General features: G+C 36.1%; 1 protein-coding gene across 1 annotated transcript in view; it reads right to left on the bottom strand.

Moving 5' to 3' along the window:
- LOC123545029 (poly [ADP-ribose] polymerase 1-like) overlaps window positions 1-18669 on the bottom strand; it is an 85942-nt gene extending 67273 nt beyond the window's left edge. The window contains exons 1-8 of the mRNA XM_053522468.1: window positions 18471-18669; window positions 16715-16735; window positions 8975-9098; window positions 6277-6398; window positions 5779-5918; window positions 3370-3444; window positions 2925-3012; window positions 1997-2113 (exon numbers count right to left, since the gene is read on the bottom strand). Coding sequence (XP_053378443.1) covers window positions 1997-2113; window positions 2925-3012; window positions 3370-3444; window positions 5779-5918; window positions 6277-6398; window positions 8975-9098; window positions 16715-16735; window positions 18471-18590 — 807 coding nt within the window. The 5' untranslated portion in view covers window positions 18591-18669. The remainder of the gene's footprint in view (window positions 1-1996; window positions 2114-2924; window positions 3013-3369; window positions 3445-5778; window positions 5919-6276; window positions 6399-8974; window positions 9099-16714; window positions 16736-18470) is intronic.
- Between the last annotated feature and the right edge of the window lie 354 nt (window positions 18670-19023).

The raw sequence follows: 19023 nt of genomic DNA, 5'->3' as shown, positions 1-19023 counted from the left end.
TCAACTTTCATGATCCTAGGCCCAAGAGTTCTTGAGTTATCATCCGGAAACGTATTGGTCTACATTCCGACCGACCGACCTACCGACCGACATCTGCAAAACAATATACCCCTCCTTCTTCGAAGGGGGGCATAATAAAAGTAATAATTATCCTTAATTTTCTTTTCACTGTATGTTTATATACGTTTCCATTCTGAAATAAAAAGGTAAAGGAAAATTTATCACCAGGGATTTTGTCCAACTTGATACTTTCACAAGGCGGATTTTGTCCACCTTGATAATTTCACAGGGGGGATTTTGTCCAGGAAGATCAGAAACAGCAGGGATGAGGGAGGGGGGATGGGGGGTGGGGGGGTCCAGGGGGGATTTTGTCCTACATGAATTTTTGACTACATTTTACCTATTTTCCTTTACCTTTTTATCTCACCTTAACAATATTTGGGTAAAGAATAGTGATTACAAAATGTCTGTCGGTCTACACTTAATTTAACAGTACAATAGAGGCCTGTGTTTTGACGAAACGTTCAAGTCTGTCGGTCAGTCTAGTCAGTAGTTGAGACTGCAACTTGAAATTGCTAGTGAGAACCCTGCAGTCTAGGAAATAAGACCTGATAATTTTTTTAAGTACTTTTTCCTATATAACTCATAATTATAACAAGTGACCCCTAGGGTGGGGGCTCTTTTCACCCCAGGTGCATAATTTGAACAAACTTGTTAGAGATCCACCAGGCAATGTTACATACTAAATATCAAACGCCTAGGCCTTGAACTTTCAGACAAGAAGATCTTTAATTTTTTTCCCCTATATAAGTCTATGTTAAACTTGGTACTCCCAGGGCAGGGCCTCTTTTCACCCTATGGACATAATTTAAACACTTTTGGTAGAGAAACACTAGGAAAGGCAACATTCTTAATATCAAAAGCCTAGGCCTTGCAGTTTCAGGCAAGAAGATTTTTAAAGTTAAATTTCCTATATAAGTCTATGTAAAACATGAGACCCACCCCAGGGCCTTTCACCCCAGGGGCATAATTTGAACAATTATGGTAGAGGACCACAAGCCAATGCTACATACCAAATATCAATGGCCTAGGTCATGTGGTTTTAGACAAGAGGATTTTTAAAGTTTTTCTATATAAGTCTATGTAAAACTTGTGACCCCTGGGACAGGGCCTCTTTTCACCCCAGGGGTACAATTTGATAGAGGACCATAAGATGATGTCAGATGCCAAATATCAAGGCTCCAAGCCTTGGGGTTTTGGACAAGAAGATTTTTAAAGTTTTTCCTTTTGGGTGCCATGGCAACCAGAGTTCTGCATAGAATTAAATTCTTTGAACAATTTTGAAAGGGGACCACCAAAGGATCATTCCTGTGAAGTTTGGTGTAATTCTGCCCAGTGATTTTCAAGAAGAAGATTTTTTAAGAAAATGTTGCAGACAGACAACTGACGACAGACATCGAGCGGTCACAAAAGCTCACCAGGAGCATTTGGCTCAGGTGTGCTAAAAACTGGATATCAGAGCAGTTTAAAAGAACCTCTCTTCATGTATAAACATGTATACCCTATTTGCCTGTAATCCACAAATTAAATATTCTATACCCACACAAGTGTGTATTTGTTTGGGTTAAGAATCTTTTTTCAACATTTTTTTCCCAGTCATATAAACAAATGACAGTGTCTACTTGTAGCAGAGAATACCATGCCCCCATAATTGTGCTGCCTCAACTGAATATCACGACATAGACAGGCAAACTGATACCCGATCTAGTCACATTAAAATGACACTGGGCTGACCAGTCCTACAGCTATCCTGCTGAGTGCTAAATTAAGAACCATTTTTCACACCTGGTATGACATGGCAAAGGAGCAAAACCACAACCTCCCACACTTTATGCAAACACTCTACTGCTAGGTATAGCTTAAAGCATACAAAACCAAGTGCGTAAGTACTTTGCACAAACCAATTTGGTACACTATTTATATGTGACACAGCTACCTTGCTTTCTCCTGAAGGAATACCCTGGCCATTGAGTTCGAGCAGCAACTTCATGGCATTATTGTTCACATCCTTCTGTAGTGCATCTCTAAATTTCCATAACAGCTGACTTTGTTCCTGAAATATATAACATTCTCAACTAAAATACTGTCTCAAAGAAGTTAAATATGGGCCACAGTCTGAATAATTTCAAGCAAGAGTTCTTTAACTTGGTGAAGTTTGTACCTTTGCAAGAAGGATGTCTTATTAATGAATCGTTCATATTAATGTCCACCTAGAGTTATCTAACTTATTTCAGTAGGTTTGATGACTGGGAAGCTTTGTTAAAAGTTTCAATCTAATACAAACAGGTGTTCCTATAAAATTTGATCATCAGTAGCATACAAAACTAAAACCTAATTTTCAAGTCAAAAGGCAACATTTTACATTAAATCCAACCAAGACTTATCTTACTTGGTTTTTTCTAGTAGGTCTGTTAACTGTAAAGCCTATTTTGAAGTTTCAATCAGATATGTACAGCTGAGATGCAGCTTGATAGTTAGATGTTTGAATCCAATATAATGCTATGGTTGCCGGGATATTACCTTGCACAGAAACTTTAACCAAAGTGTGACACAGGATGAGTAGAATAGCTCTCACTAGCCAAGCAGAAAGTCCTTAACAATGATGAGCAATATCAAATTGGCCTATCTGGCCTAAATTCATGTTGTTCATGTCTTGTTAGGTAAATTAAGTCACACCTGCACAACAGTGAATTATGAACTATCAAGTTTTACATCCCCAGCTTAAATTTCAACACACAACAGTGCAAGGCAAGCGTTGTACGCCATCAACGACCCAGTCAATTATTCTCCCTTATAACAGTTTAGGGATAGATTTTTCTTGTATAACATTATAACACAATAAAGATCTATCTAAACATTCATACCCTCAAAGCTTTTTCCTCTGCAGTTTCTTCTACTTTTTTCTTCTTCCCACCTGAACCTTTTGATGTTTCACCCTTCCTTTTCTTACCACTGAAAATATTGTGTTAAATAAGATCTACCAGTTTAAACTTTTGAAGGTACACTAGACATATATTTCATATTTTAAGATGTGAAAAACAATCAAAAGATTGATGTGTATTAACGGTACTGTGCATTTGGTGTACTATTTGAACAACTTAATATATGCATAGCCAAACATAGTGTAGGTTCAGGTACCTTATAATGAAAATGATATATAATTTGGATGTAACTGGATTTCATAAATCGTTAACCATCATCTTAAGCTTTACTCAAGGATTAAAGCTCACCGTTATTTCATGCCACTTTAAGTTTCACCAGAGGATTATCGTTCAATTTTATGTCAGATCAAAATTTTCAGAAACCTACCTTGTACTACCTTTCCCAAGTTTTTCTATCAACATATCTTGATCTTCCTTCTTCAAATTAGAAAATCCTGTTATTCTGTAACAAACATGATGAATTATCAAAACTTTATTTCATGCATAATATAATTACAAGAGCTCGTCGAACACGAAATGCCCCCCCTTGATGCATTCAGTAATTGCACAAGGAACTGAAATTATCTGCTCACTGTAAACACAAATTCCATTTCGGAACGCAAAACTATGCAAGTGGTCCAAATTTGAAGCCTGTACCTTCAGAAATGTGAAAGTAGGTCACTAGGTCAATCTCAAGATCAAAGTTCATTTCAGTACACGAAACTATGCTTGTGGTTCAAATTTGAAGGCTGTAGCTTGAGAAATGTGAAAGTAGGTCACTAGGTCAAAATCAAGGTCAAATTTTATTTTGGAACAAAAACTATGCATGTGGTGCAAATTTGAAGCCTGTACCTTCAAAAATGTGAAAGTAGGTCACTAGGTCAATAACAAGGTCAAAGTTTTTTTCAGTACACAAACCTATGCATGTGATCCAATTTTGAAGGCTGTAGGTACAGAAATGTGAAAGTAGGTCACTAGGTCAAGATCAAAGTGAACTCATGTCAAGGTTCATCTTGCCACTCAAAACTATACATGTGGTCCAAATTTGAATGATGTAAGTTATGGACATGAAGATTCTAAGTTTTTCCCTGTATAAGTCTATATGAACCATATTACCTCTGGGGCGGGGCCATATTTGACCCGAGAGGGATAACTTGAACAAACTTGGTAGAGAACCACTAAATGATGCTACATTACAAATTACCAAAGCCATAGTCTTTGTGGTTTGAACAAGAAGATTTTCAAAGTTTTTCCCTATATAAGTATATGTAAACCATGTGACCCCCACGGCGGAGCCATATTTGACCCTTGGAGAATAATTTGAATAATCATAGTAGAGGACCACTAGATGATGTCATATACAAAATATCAAAGCCCTAGGCCATGTGGTTTTGGACAAGAGGTTTTTCAAAGTTTTTTCCTATATAAGTCTATATAAACCATGTGACCCTAGGGGTGGGGCCATATTTGACCCTAGGGAAATAATCTGAACAATCTTGGTAGAGGACCACTAGATTTTGCTACATACCAAATATCAAAGCCCTAGGCCCTATGGTTTTGGACAAGAAGATCAGAAACCATTTAACTGTTCCTGGCCAATGTAACCTTGACCTTTGACCTAATGACCTCAAAATCAATAGGGGTCATCTGCTGGTCATGGCCAATCTAACTATCAATTTTCCTGACACTAGGCCCAAGCGTTCTTGAGTTATTGCCTGAAAACCATTTTACTGTTCCTGGTCACTGTGACCTTGACCTGTGACATACTGACCTCAAAATCAATAGGGGTCATCTGCTGGTCATTACCAACCTCCCTATCAACTTTCGTGACCCTAGGCCTAAGGGTTCTTGAGTTATCATCCGGAAACCATTTTACTGTTCAGGGTCACTGTGACCTTGACCTTAAACATACTGACCTTTAAATCAATAGGGGTCATCTGCTGGTCATTACCAACCTCCCTATCAACTTTCATGATCCTAGGCCCAAGTGTTCTTGAGTTATCATCTGGAAACCGTTTTACTGTTCAGGGTCACTGTGACCTTGACCTTTAACATAATGACCTTTAAATCAATAGGGGTCATCTGCTGGTCATTACCAACCTCCCTATCAACTTTCATGATCCTAGGCCCAAGTGTTCTTGAGTTATCATCCGGAAACCGTTTTACTGTTCAGGGTCACTGTGACCTTGACCTTTAACATACTGACCTCAAAATCAATAGGGGTCATCTGCTGGTCATTACCAACCTCCCTATCAACTTTCATGATCCTAGGCCCAAGTGCTCTTGAGTTATCATCCGGAAACTGTTTTACTATTCAGGGTCACTGTGACCTTGACCTTTGACATACAGACCTCAAAATCAATAGGGGTCACCTGCTGGTGATGACCAACCTCCCTATCAACTTTCATGATCCTAGGCCCAAGCGTTCTTGAGTTATCATCCGGAAACGGATTGGTCTACATTCCGACCGACCGACCGACCGACCGACCTCTGCAAAACAATATACCCCTCCTTTTTCAAAGGGGGGCATAAAAACACATTTTTATAGTATTCACTATGTGGAATAATTGTTACATTTGAAGTAACTAACAACTTAACTGTATAACCACCATGGCCTCAGAATTTATTAACAGAAACATAATCTGTTGTCACATCTGCAATATACCAGTTTACATACACTGTTTCTAAATAAAGAGGACAACATTTAAGGATTAACACAGAAATATTCCAAAAACTTGTGATGGGTACTTCTCTTTCACTTCTATCTATTTCATAAGCTGCCCTTTTTTGCACTTACATGTTTGGGTTTTTGTCTGTTCCAAAGTCTAGCTCATCTCTGTTTTCTACAAAACAGTCAACATGATGCCACAGGTCTTGTGGTCCGTACATCTTTGCCCGCTGACTTTCAAAATCCTTCCTTGAAATACGCACTTCATTCTGCAAAAAAGCATTCAATAATTCATTTGCTGTATTTATATTTCTGAAATTGTATTTAATTTCACTTTAGCTATTTCTTTACTACTTTACTCTGCGATACGAGTACATAATGATGATATGCACAAATAAGACTTAATACAAGTCACTCTAGCAAAGTTTCATTGCAATATAGCCTAGGGTTATTAAAATCTTGCATCTGACAAATATGGATGGATAAACAGCAAAAGACTTAATGACTATAATGCAACTCATCCACCTGCTCACTGTTCCAAAGTATTTTTAAAGTCTATTTTCAAGACATTACTTAGGCATTTTTAACCGATGTTTGGTTAATTCTGTAATTCAGTATTTATCTTACTTTAGCAATTTTATCCTCACAACCTCTACATGTAGACTTTCCAGATTTTGCATACTCTGTATTAAAGTCTTTTCCTGTAGAAGTTGAGCCTTCACCATCACCGCCATCTCCTCCACCTGCACCTGCAACAACACAATGACTGGTTATAATCACTTCACTCCACAAACTCATTAATTCAGTAAATAACTGCTTACACCACTGTTTCACTGAACTTAAACAAAACCTACAGCTTATCTCATACTGTTTCCACACAACAGGAAAGTCTTATATGAAAGAAGGCATTTCCTAAATCTGGCTTCACCACATCAGTATAAAAATCGTCTGTTTTGTTTTTGTTGGGTTTAACGTAGCACCGACACAATCATAGGTCATATGGCGATCCTCTAGCTTTGATGGTGGAGGAAGACCCCAGGTGCCCCTCCATGCATTATTCCATCACAGGCGGGCACCTGTTTGAAATCCGACCTTCAGTAAGCAAGCTGGCAAATCAACACTGAATATGCATATTTATGAACAATGTGTAATTGTGTTTTTAAGTAACATGTATATTCTTATAGAAGTGTATGAGCTCTGCCACTATTTCCCCAGAACTAAAAATGAAACAAGAGGGCCATGATGGCCCTATATCGCTCACCTGTTATCACTGCACTTGAGGACAAGAAGGTCCTCAGAAAAAATATCTAAGTCCAAAGGACAGGAACAACAAAGGGAAGGAATTTAACCAAAAAGAAAAAAAAATCTTACAAGGTATAGATATGTTAAAATACACCTAAAAATTGGAGGTACCATCCATGTTGTACCACAGAAAACTGGTCTCGTGTTTTCCCTATGGCCAATAATAAAAAAGTTACTAACAATAATGAAATTTCAAATAATTCCTGTAAGTACTTACTGATATAAATCCATTTTGATTACAATCAGGGGAGGTAATCAGATATAAAATAACTCTGAAACATATTATTGGATCTGATTTGTCATGGAATCCAAGATTTATTGTTGTTGAAGATATTTTGGAAGTCTGTATCAAATAAAACCATAAATGAAGTCTCTATACGGCTGCAAAAGCCAAAACAGCCAATTTTGGACCTTTAAGGGGCCATAACTCTGGAACCCAAGAAGGAATCTGGCCAGTTGAAGAAAGGAAGCAAGATCTTGTGGTGATACAAGTTGTGTGCAAGTTTGGTTAAATTCAAATCATAAATGAAGCTGCTATTGTGCAGACAAGGTCAAAATAGCTAATTCTGGCCCTTTCAGGGGCCATCACTCTGGAACCCATTATGGAATCTCACCAGTTCAAGAAAGGAACCAAGATCTTATGGTGATACAAGTTGTGTGCAAGTTTGGTTAAAATAAAATCATAAATGAAGCTGCTACTGTGCAGACAAGGTCAAAATAGCTAATTCTGGCCCTTTCAGGGACCATAACTCTGAAACCCATAACGGAATCTGGCCAGTTCAAGAAAGGAACCAAGATCTTATGGTGATACAAGTTGTGTGCTAGTTCGGAAAAATTCAAATCATAAATAAAGCTGCTATTGTGCAGACAAGGTCAAAATAGCTAATTTTGGTCCTTTCAGGGGCCATAACTCTTGAACCCATAATGGGATCTGGCCAGTTCAAGAAAGGAACCGTGATCTTATGGTGATACAAGTTGTGTGCCAGTTTGGTAAAATTCAAACCATAAATAAAGCTGCTACTGTGCAGACAAGGTCAAAATAGCTAATTTTGGTCCTTTCAGGGGCCATAACTCTGGAACCCATCTTATGGTGATACAAGTTGTGTGCAAGTTTGGTTAAAATAAAATCATAAATGAAACCACTATCGTGTGGACAAGAAATTGTTGACGGACGGAGGGACGCACGGATGGACGGACTGACGACGGGTGATCACAAAAGCTCACCTTGTCACTATGTGACAGGTGAGCTAAAAATGTGTACTTAAGATTTCTGACATACTGTTGTAAACTATTGCACCAGGAGAATTTTTATTTTCAAATGCTGGATGTTTTACATCTTTATCTTACACAGACAAGTTTTAGGGAACAAAAGGAAGTTATATATGCATATTTCTATTCCAGTACTTCTGTAAAATTTAATCATTCTGTCACAGATCAGATGTCATAATCGATCCTCATCTCTGAAATCTAGCAGTTCAGATTGTCAATCTATAGCAAGTGTAACTAAATGGCCACTCAATATCTTATGTTAGCCATGTACATGACCCTCCCTGGATGGGAAATAACTCTTTGTTTTCATTCAGTTGATGAGGTTCACCTTCCAGCACCATTCAGATATAGTAACAGATGCAAATTTAAGATTTAAAGCTAAAATTCCTTCTATCTGATATGGATTGAAAGCAACCCACCTGTCACTACTTTGTTTACAATTTGTGAAACATGGCAGTTCTACAAGTTGCATAGATTCTTATAGACATAAGGAAAAAGCATCTTCTAAATAATGCCAAGCTAAACACTTGATGCATGTGCCGGAAGAAAACAAATATTTACTTAATAGTACAGTTCCAACTAGTTACTGTAGAAGGACTGATCCAGCTTTTCATTGCAAAAATCAACTGGATAGTCTCTATCTGATAATTCTACCAATACAAACGTTCACTGCGTTAAATCTAAATTAAAGGTAAGCCTTTCATTTTACATCAAAAACATCTGAAGTGACATATAAGTTTGAGTTATTAACTACCTGCAATTTTCTCTTTGATCTTTTGTTGATCCTCCCATCTAAGGCTGTCATAACCGTATATGTCATCTGTTCTGACACCGCGAGCTCGCTTCCAGAAACAAGCATAGTGGAACCAGTTTGGGATCTAGTCAATATAAATATAAAGAACTTGCATACCGTATTTTCCCGAATAAACAACCCCGGGGGCGTTACATTTTCCAAAGAGTTCATTTGAGGTAAAAAAAACTAGAACTGTCACAGGAGTGACTCATACACCCACCATACGGTCTTGTCACAGAAGAATGGCAACCATAAGGAATCTTAAAAATACTTTGGAGTACTTCATCCTGGGCTTCCACATATAAGTAATACTAGTATAATACTAGTATAATACTAGTAAATATATTAAATATCTAATATTAGAGACACACTAAAAGTGAATACAAAAAAAGTGTCTTACCGACCCATGTTACCACGGAAAAATGTTTTTACTTTTTACATAGGACTTATAATAAAAAAGTAAGAAAAATACCTAAAATATTGAAAATCTAAAAATAGGATTTCTAAAAATAGACTAATTCCTGGAATTTAAGGGGAAGAAACTCAGTACAAAGGTTAAAGAAAGGTTACTTCCCTTTGGCTCTAAGCCAATCAGAATGAGATATAGTGAAAATACATCAAAATTAACCTTAAATTCTAGGTAAAAGGGGACAGAATTCAAGAAAAATAGTGTCAGAGTTATGCACCTTGTGTCACATGATGTGGGTGATGAGGTGGAACATCTATTTTAAGTCTGAATCAAATCCATTCAGTAGTAATTGAGATATAGTGAAAATACATCAAAATTAACCTTAAATTCTAAGTCTGAATCAAATCCATTCAGTAGTTATTGAGATATAGTGAAAATACATCAAAATTAACCTTAAATTCTAAGTAAAAAGGGGCATAATTCATGAAAAATTGGTGTCAGAGTTATGCACCTTGTGTCACATGATGTGGCTGATGAGCTGGAACATCTATTTTAAGTTTGAATCAAATCCATTTTGTAATAATTGAGATATAGTGAAAATACATCAAAATCAACCTTAAATTTAAAGTAAAAGGGGACATAATTCATAAAAAAATTTATGTCAGAGTTAAGCACCTTATATCACATCATCTGGGTGATGAGATGGAACACTATTTTAAGTTGAATCAAATCCATTAGTAATAACTGAGATATAGTGAAAATACAACAAAATTAACCTTAAATTCTAAGTAAAAGGGGACATAATTCATGAAAACTTGGTGTCAGAGTTATGCACCTTGTGTCACATGATGTGGGCACATGATGTGGTGATGAGGTGGAACATCTATTTAAGTTTGAATCAATCCATTCAGTAGTAACTGAGATAAAGTGAAAATACATCAAAATCAACCTTAAATTCTAAGTAAAAAGGGGCATAATTCATAAAAAAAAATGGTGTGAGAGTTATGCATCTTATGTCACATAATGTGGGTGATGAGGTGGAACATCTATTTTAAGTTTGAATCAAATCCATTTAGTAATAACTGAAATATAGTGAAAATACAACAAAATTAACCTTAAATTCTAAGTAAAAGGGGACATAATTCATGAAAACTTGGTGTCAAGCGTTATGCACCTTGTGTCACATGATGTCGGTGATAAGGTGGAACATCTATTTTAAGTTTGAATCAAATCCATTCAGTAGTAACTGAGATAAAGTGAAAATACATCAAAATCAACCTTAAATTTAAAGTAAAAGGGGACATAATTCATAAAAAAATTTATGTCAGAGTTAAGCACCTTATATCACATCATCTGGGTGATGAGGTGGAACAACTATTTTAAGTTTGAATCAAATCCATTTAGTAATAACTGAAATATAGTGAAAATACAACAAAATTAACCTTAAATTCTAAGTAAAAGGGGACATAATTCATGAAAACTTGGTGTCAAGCGTTATGCACCTTGTGTCACATGATGTGGGTGATAAGGTGGAACATGTATTTTAAGCTTGAATCAAATCCATTTGGTAATAACTGAGATAATAGATTTCGGGACGGGACGGGACGTGACAAAACTGACTCGTATATACCCCCCTCAAACATGTTTGGTGGGGGTATAATAAAAAATGAAAATTTTTACAAAACTTAAAAACATCGTTCAAACCAACTGTAAAGTGTTTCTGTGCTGTTTAATTCCCCCAAAACGTAATTATTTGGCATCCAATTTAATGCAGTGTGTCTTAAAATTATGCATTTAAATACGGTACCTCATTTATTCCGTGACACGCTCGCGACATTACACATTACGTTATCATACCGAAACAGCTGTGTACTCCGATAATATTTTCCTTAGTACATGCAGGTAGCAATACACGTCAGTGGTTTGACACGCTGCTTATGTGTTGGCTTTTAAATTAAAAGTTACTAAAACTGCCGAAGAAAAGGTTAACACTTTGCCGCGAATTTGTTTAAAGTCGACAGGAAGCTTGTGCGCGGGTGGTGCAAAAACAAATCAAAAATGGATTTACAGTTTAATTTTCTATTTGATGATTGGATACGTACCGTACTTAGTATAAACGTTTCGGATTTACGGTACATGGACTGTTTAAAAGTGTGTTTAATTCTTAATACATTGGATACTTACTGTAAATTACTTATTATGTGGACTTATAAAAATGAGGTAGGTGATTTTTTTTTCGTTCTTTTTGACTTTTTTCCCCTCCAAAACGGGTGGGGGGCGTTAACTAGAGGGGGGGGCCTTAATTCGGGAAAATACGGTACATTGTCCTAAAAAGTGACTTACAATACGATAAAGAAGACATCTTTTACGCATAGCACTGTGTAACAGATGCCTCCATGTACTGCCTCATCCTCTAAATAGCTAAGATTTTAGTATAGGCCATCTTCACAGGAAGGATGTTCCACTAAAAGACTGAAGCACATTGTATTCAGACAAGGTTTTGCATCTGAACAACTTTGAATGCATTCCTTCAAAAAGTGTAGACATGGTTCATACAGAATATCAGAGACAAAATTCAAGTACTTTTCAAGGACTTTATACAATTTTTCAAGCACTATTTTTTTCCAAAACCACGACCTAATCTGAACAACTTTTATTACGTAATGCAAAAATGAAACAACCATCACTTGTCACACCTTTGAAAATGACGTAATTCGATTATTAGATTGATGTGATTCACTATTTTGCTGAGGTTTAACGCTTTTCTTGTGATTTTTTAGTGCACTCCTGCTAATGATACCTCAAAATTTTGTCACACGACGTACAAATACACTTCGTTCTGTCTCCTCTATAGGGCTTCAGCCACTGTTTATATTCGTCTTCTGTCTCCCGCTTACTTTAGTAAACATGTTTATTTTTCTTACACATTTTAATTCACTGGAAACACGCGCAAATAGCTAAAAATTGCGAGTTATTATTCCCTGTATTTTTTAAACGGAAACAAGCAAACGGTGATACAGTAGAAATAGTACTCTGTAAATATCAATAAAGTGAGGCCGTAGACCGCTATAATAGCATACGATTGACCTGATCCTGTAATTTCACGAATTTATTTTCATTTTCTCCGATTTATTTTAAGCCTTAAATTCTTTTTACAAAGCAAAGTTACGGAAAGAATATTTTCAAGGAGTGAAAGGTCAAATTCAAGGAGTTTTTTTTCAAAATTCAAGGAGTTTTTTTTCAAAATTCAAGTACTTTTCAAGGTTTTTTAGGGTTTTCGTCATTTTCAAGGAGTTTTCAAGGACTACCATCGAATTCAAGGTCTTTTCAAGACCTGTGCAAACCCTGGTAGACACAAAATTTCACTATGACCTATTTTGTGAAATTAAGAAAGGGCCATATTCTAGAATAACAAGAGGACCACGATGGTCCTGAATCACTCACCTCTTCCCACATGATCCAGTTTCAAGTATGACGTCGTTTTTTCTATTATTTGACATACTGACCTAGTTTTTGAGCTCATGTGACCCAGTTTTGAACTTGACCTAGATATTATCAAGATACAAATTCTGACCAATTTTAATGAAGATCCATTGAAAAATATGGTCTCTAGAGAGGTCATAAGGTTTTTCTATTATTTGACCTATTGACCTAGTTTTTTAAGGCACGTGACCCAGTTTCAAACCTGGTCTAGATGTTATCAAGGTGAACATTCTGACCAATTTTCATGAAGATCCATTCAAGGCTATGGCCTCTAGAGAGGTCACAAGGTTTTTCTATTTCAAGACCTACTGACCTAGTTTTTGATCGCAGTTGACCCAGTTTCAAACTTGACCTAGATATCATCAAGATAAACATTCAGACCAACTTTCATACAGATCCCATGAAAAATATGGCCTCCAGAGAGGTCAAGTTTTTTTTATCATTTGACCTACTGACCTACTTTTTCCAGGCATGTGACCCACTTTCGAATTTGACCTAGATATCATCAAGATGAACATTCTGACCAATTTTTATGTAGATCCATTCACAAGTATGGCCTCTAGAGAGGTCACAAGGTTTTCTATTTTTAGACCTACTGACCTAGTTTTTGACCGCACATGACCCTGTTTCGAACTTGACCTAGATGTCATCAAGATGAACATTCAGACCAAATTTCATGAAGATCCATCGAAAAATATGGCCTTTAGAGAGGTCACAAGGTTTTTCTATTATTTGACCTACTGACCTAGTTTTTGACCTCATGTGACCCACTTTCGAACTTGACCTAGATATCATCAAGATGAACATTCAGACCAACTTTCATACAGATCCCATGGAAAATATGGCCTCTAGAGAGGTCACAAGGTTTTTCTATTATTTGACCTACTGACCTAGTTTTTGACCGCACATGACCCTGTTTCGAACTTGACCTAGATATCATCAAGATGAACATTCAGACCAAATTTCATGAAGATTCATCGAAAAATATGGCCTCAAGAGAGGTCACAAGGTTTTTCTATTATTTGACCTACTGACCTAGTTTTTGACGGCACGTGACCCAGTTTCGAACTTGACCTAGATATCATCAAGGTAAACATTCTGACCAATTTTCATGAAGATCTTGTGAAATATATGGCCTCTAGAGAGGTCACAAGGTTTTTCTATTTTTAGACCTTCTGACCTAGTTTTTGAAGGCACGTGACCCAGTTTCGAACTTTATCTAGATATCATCAAGGTGAACATTCTGACCAATTTTCCTGAAGATCCATTGAAAATTATGGCCTCTAGAGAGGTGACAAGGTTTTTTCTATTTTTAGACCTACTGACCTAGTTTTTGACGGCACGTCACCCAGTTTCGAACTTGGCCTAGAATTTACCAAGATGAACATTCTGACCCATTTTCATAAAGAGCCCATGAAAAATGTGACCTCTAGAGATGTCACAAGGAAAAGTTTACGCACGGACAGACGGACGCACGGACAGACGACGGACGCTGCGCGATCACAAAAGCTCACCTTGTCACTTCATGACAGGTGAGCTAAAAATAGCCACAGAAAAAAGTCCAATATTTATGGTCATCTTCACATCAAGGTCCTTCATCTGTGAAACTTTCAAGCATATGCTTTCAATTCTGTTTAAGGAGTTGGACACACAAGATTTTTCTCTATATTCTATACAGCAAAACTATTAAAGGGCTGTAACTGCAGTAAAAATAGTCACAGCAAAAGTTCCTTCCTTTCTGGTCATCTGCAAATCAAGCTTGTTCATCTGTGGAAAAACAAATCATTCAGACCAGATTTCATTGAAAGATAAAATGTAAGGGTAGATTTCCCAGAAGCACAGACCACCCCAAACACTGCCATAGAGCCATGCATTGCAAAGTAGACCCACAATAAAAAGAAGTTGTAAAGGAAAAATATTGTAGATGGTTTGCTTCAAAAATCCAAGTACATTATAAATATGGGTGTGGGGTGGTAAGGGGTAGACAAAAGGGTCGGATGTAGGGGGAAGGTATGTGGTCTCTGTTTTTTCTATGATTAGACCTAGCGTCCTAGGTTTACACCCCATGATGGCAAAGTTTCAAACTGCATCAAGATTTCATCAAGATATTCATATAGATCAGATAAAGAAATGTGGACTCTGGGGTGTTAACAAGATTTTTTTTATGATTTGTCCTAGTTTTTTTGGGGTTTTTTATTCCAGATGACATTAATTCAGATTTCACCTTGATATCATTAACCATCTTTTATGCAGATCACATAAAAATGTGCCTCTTTCAGAGTTAAGATATTTTTTTTCAATAATCAGACCTAGTGTCTAAGATTTTTACCCTTTATGACCCAGTTTCAAACTTGACCTAGAATTCATGAAGGAAAATATTCTGACCAGGTATCATGAAGATTAGGCAGAGTATGTGACCCCTTTAGGGTTGTCAAGGTTTCTAAGATTGAACATAGTAGCCTAGTCTTTGCCCTCACATAATTCAGTTTTTCTTCTCAAGAAAAATATTCTAACAATGTTTAATGAAGAGCAAGAAGAAAACATACATTTATTTATGTAGCCTTTTTTGTGCTTAGACTGTTTTTCTACAATATGGCCAAGTGACCAAGGTTTTTGACTCAAAGAGATATTGTGTTTGTATACAAATCTGTTGTATTTTCTATTTTTAGAACTGATAAGCCAGTGATCGGGTGGGCAAAAGCCGAACGGCCATGTCTTTTGTAAACAGTGATGTTTTTCTAACGGCCTAAACTTTCTTAAAACAGAAATTATATCAATAATTTTTTTGATCAATGGAAAAGTCATAAAACATGCAATTTATTAATTACTTTTTAATTGTTATTTCGAAATGAAATGGATTAATTATTAACATTTAACTTACACTGTTTTTCTATAAGTTTAGAACATCACTACGCCGCTATTAAATCATATGTCATTTAAAACGGTCATTCATTTAAAAAAGATATTTGAATATGAAAATATGAAAATTGTAAGTATTTCAAAACTTTTTGAATTTTGAAAATCCATAAATGAGCGAAAATGTAATTAAAAATTCCGATCCCATACACAAATGATGTAAAAAAATTTGTTATGCCCACCACCAGATAAACAGATGTTGATGTGTGACGTCACGGGGATCTCTCCTATATGGTCCAGTTTCAAACCTAATCCAGACTTTACTAAGATAAACATTTCCACAAATATTTCAGGAAGATCAGGTAAAAAATGTAGCCTCTATTAGTCTATAATGTTATCAGAGACTATATCATTTGACCAGAAGATTTAAGTTTCAAAACTTTTCTTCGCTTTCTTGGAGAAGTGGGGAGAACATTTTGATCAAATTTCATTCACACCGGCCTTGTACTCTATAGTGTTAACAGCAAACCTGGTAAGGAAGGATGAAAAAGACAGAAACAAGGTGATCACTTACGATTATCTCAATTTGTGTTCAGGTGAACTTAAAAGAAACAATCTTGTTACACTAAATAGCATAAAACTCGGCACACCTGAAACAAACATTCAGCTGCTGAATACATTCAAATTAGTGGAGAGGGCTTGTAGTAGTACACTTTCCGACAGTGTGCAGGTCCTAGATTGAAATCCTTCCTAACACTTTTGTGGTGTGTCTTTGGGTTGCATATGTATATATATTGTTTTACAAAGCCACAGTAAATAAAATTTTCTTCTACTCTTACCTATAATTGTATAAGCTTTCAAATGAGTTTTTTTTAATTCTTACTACAATATTCAAAGAACATGAATTTGAATGTCTTGAGATAATAAATATTAAATGTAAAAATAAAACTTACCTTCCCATCAAACATTGGAGACTGAAAAAGAAAGAAGACTCACTGTAAATATATAAATGCTGATTAGATGAAGAGCTCAAAGAAAATTAATAATTCTGAGTCATCTAATTACAAGTGTAACCGCAGATGGTATTTGAGTGACAATAAAACTTTTCTATACATATTGTCGTCTTTAATGTATTCTGTCACTAACAGTTTGGCTTATTTAATAACAGGGCAAAATTCCTATCAGAACACTATTATCATATTTTCTTATCTTCATTTAGACTACTATTTTATAAAATTGTAAGTGTTCATTTCAAAGAATTATGTTCTATTTTACCGTCAGCGAGAAGACAAATGCAATCTTTTTCCCCAATTATCATCCAAAAAATCCCCAAATGACCAAATTAAGTTTGCATTTTGATGATTGCAGAAGGAAAACTTAGTTACATTGATATTCACCATGATTTAACCATTTAAACAGTTTGTTTGATGCTATTTAAATGGACTAAAAGGAAGAAGCATTGTAAATGATGTTATTAATTAACTATAGAAATTCCACACGTGTATCATTGAAGGTTCCATGTTCATCGCCGTTTGAATACATCTGCGGATGTCTCTAAATTGCTTTTTGTACTTTTAGCATGTGTAAATGTTGAGTTCTCCTCAACCCGAGGCTAGAGGGCGTGAACAGTTGCATGCATTTCCACTACCGTCCATGAAAGGCTCAATCAAACCGAGCCTGCAACATTTTCGTTTTTGTCATGTTGATTTATTTATTTATTTGGGTTTAACGGCGCACCAACACAGTCAAGGTTATATGGCCCCAAACAGGACTACAAATTTTGGTTCCACATCTCATTTACATCGAAAAAAAAACATGAGGTATGGAATCAAAATTTGCATACCTGCTGGAAACACAGAGTTACTGCAAAACCAAGTGTTAAGACCCTATTAGTCGCCTCTTACGATCATGCAAGGGTAAGGCAGTGGTTCCAATTCTTTTCATACATAGATCGTCCCAGAACCACATGGGGCAAATTTGAGCACTTTTCTCTATTTTTTTTACCATAGTAACTTTAATGGTTAATAACTCTGAATTTTTTTGGGACCCGACAGTGTGACAACTTTTGCCGTTTGCTATCTCCGTCACAGAGGGATGATGGCAACACTTCAAGGGGGTGAAAACTAAACCAAAATATATTTGTTCTGTGGTACAAATAACTGGATAATGCTGGGATGACAACTACAAAATATCAGATCATAAAATAAGCCAAATGAGTATGTCTAGAACAAAAGTATCCGAAAACTACTACACTAGAAACCACACATTCTAACACCCCTTTTAATCTTATTTATTTGGGTTTTATGGCACATCCACACAGTATAGATTTTTTGGCACCAAACTGGACTACAAATTTTGGTTTCACATCTCTTACATCGAAATAAAAACATGAGGTATGGAATCAAAATTTGCATACCTGCTGGAATCACACAGTTACAGCAAAACCAAGTGTTAAGACCCTTTTAGTCGCCTCTTACGATCAAGCAAGGGTAAGGCAGTGGTTCCAATTCTTCTCATACACAGATCGTCCCAGAACCACATGGGGCCCCTTTAATCAGTTTAATTCACATTCCACGTGATGGAACGAAGGGGAAAATTCGTTTTAATTAAAAATATCAAGTCATCAAAAACTGAAAATAGAAACTTGCTGTATTGCCAAAAATGAAAATAATTTGTTTCAATGTCGCGAAAACTAGGTACTCTACAAACCTGAACCATAATCGCAAGTCTCAGCGAATCCTGGGCTATACTGCCCTTGCAGGCTTTACAGGAAGCTCGTCCACTCTTAGCATACTCTGCTTTAAATCCCAAATCGTGATGATCGCCCATATTTTCAACCTATTTGCAAAGTAAACAATTTCGTTTCGCTGACCAAGGGAAAATATGGCGGGAAGTAAATAGACTGGTTTACAATTATTTTACTTTCAGAAACGAAATTCGATGTTTAATGAGCGATAGGCATACACAGTCTAAAATTGCCTTCGTGGTAAATCTGCACGGGTGCAGTGCACGGATTCTGGAAGATTTAATAAAGGTTAGTTCTGCAGGTTAGAAACAAAACCAAAAACAAAAAAAAAAAAAAAAAAAAAAAAAAAAAAAAACATGACAGTATAGAATTTGATGAAACCCTGATTTTTCAAAACTTTAAAATTCTGCAAATAGATCTAGATAAAGATATGTCCTAGCTGTGCTTGATTATTTGAAAAATTTGGACTTCACATAAGCAGATAAGTATGTTGATCTATGGGAAAATCACAATTTT

Source organism: Mercenaria mercenaria, chromosome 1, assembly GCF_021730395.1.
Source record: "Mercenaria mercenaria strain notata chromosome 1, MADL_Memer_1, whole genome shotgun sequence".
Classification (NCBI taxonomy): domain Eukaryota; kingdom Metazoa; phylum Mollusca; class Bivalvia; order Venerida; family Veneridae; genus Mercenaria; species Mercenaria mercenaria.
Note: the sequence above shows the minus strand (reverse complement) of the source record. Positions and strands in the feature narration are given on the sequence as shown.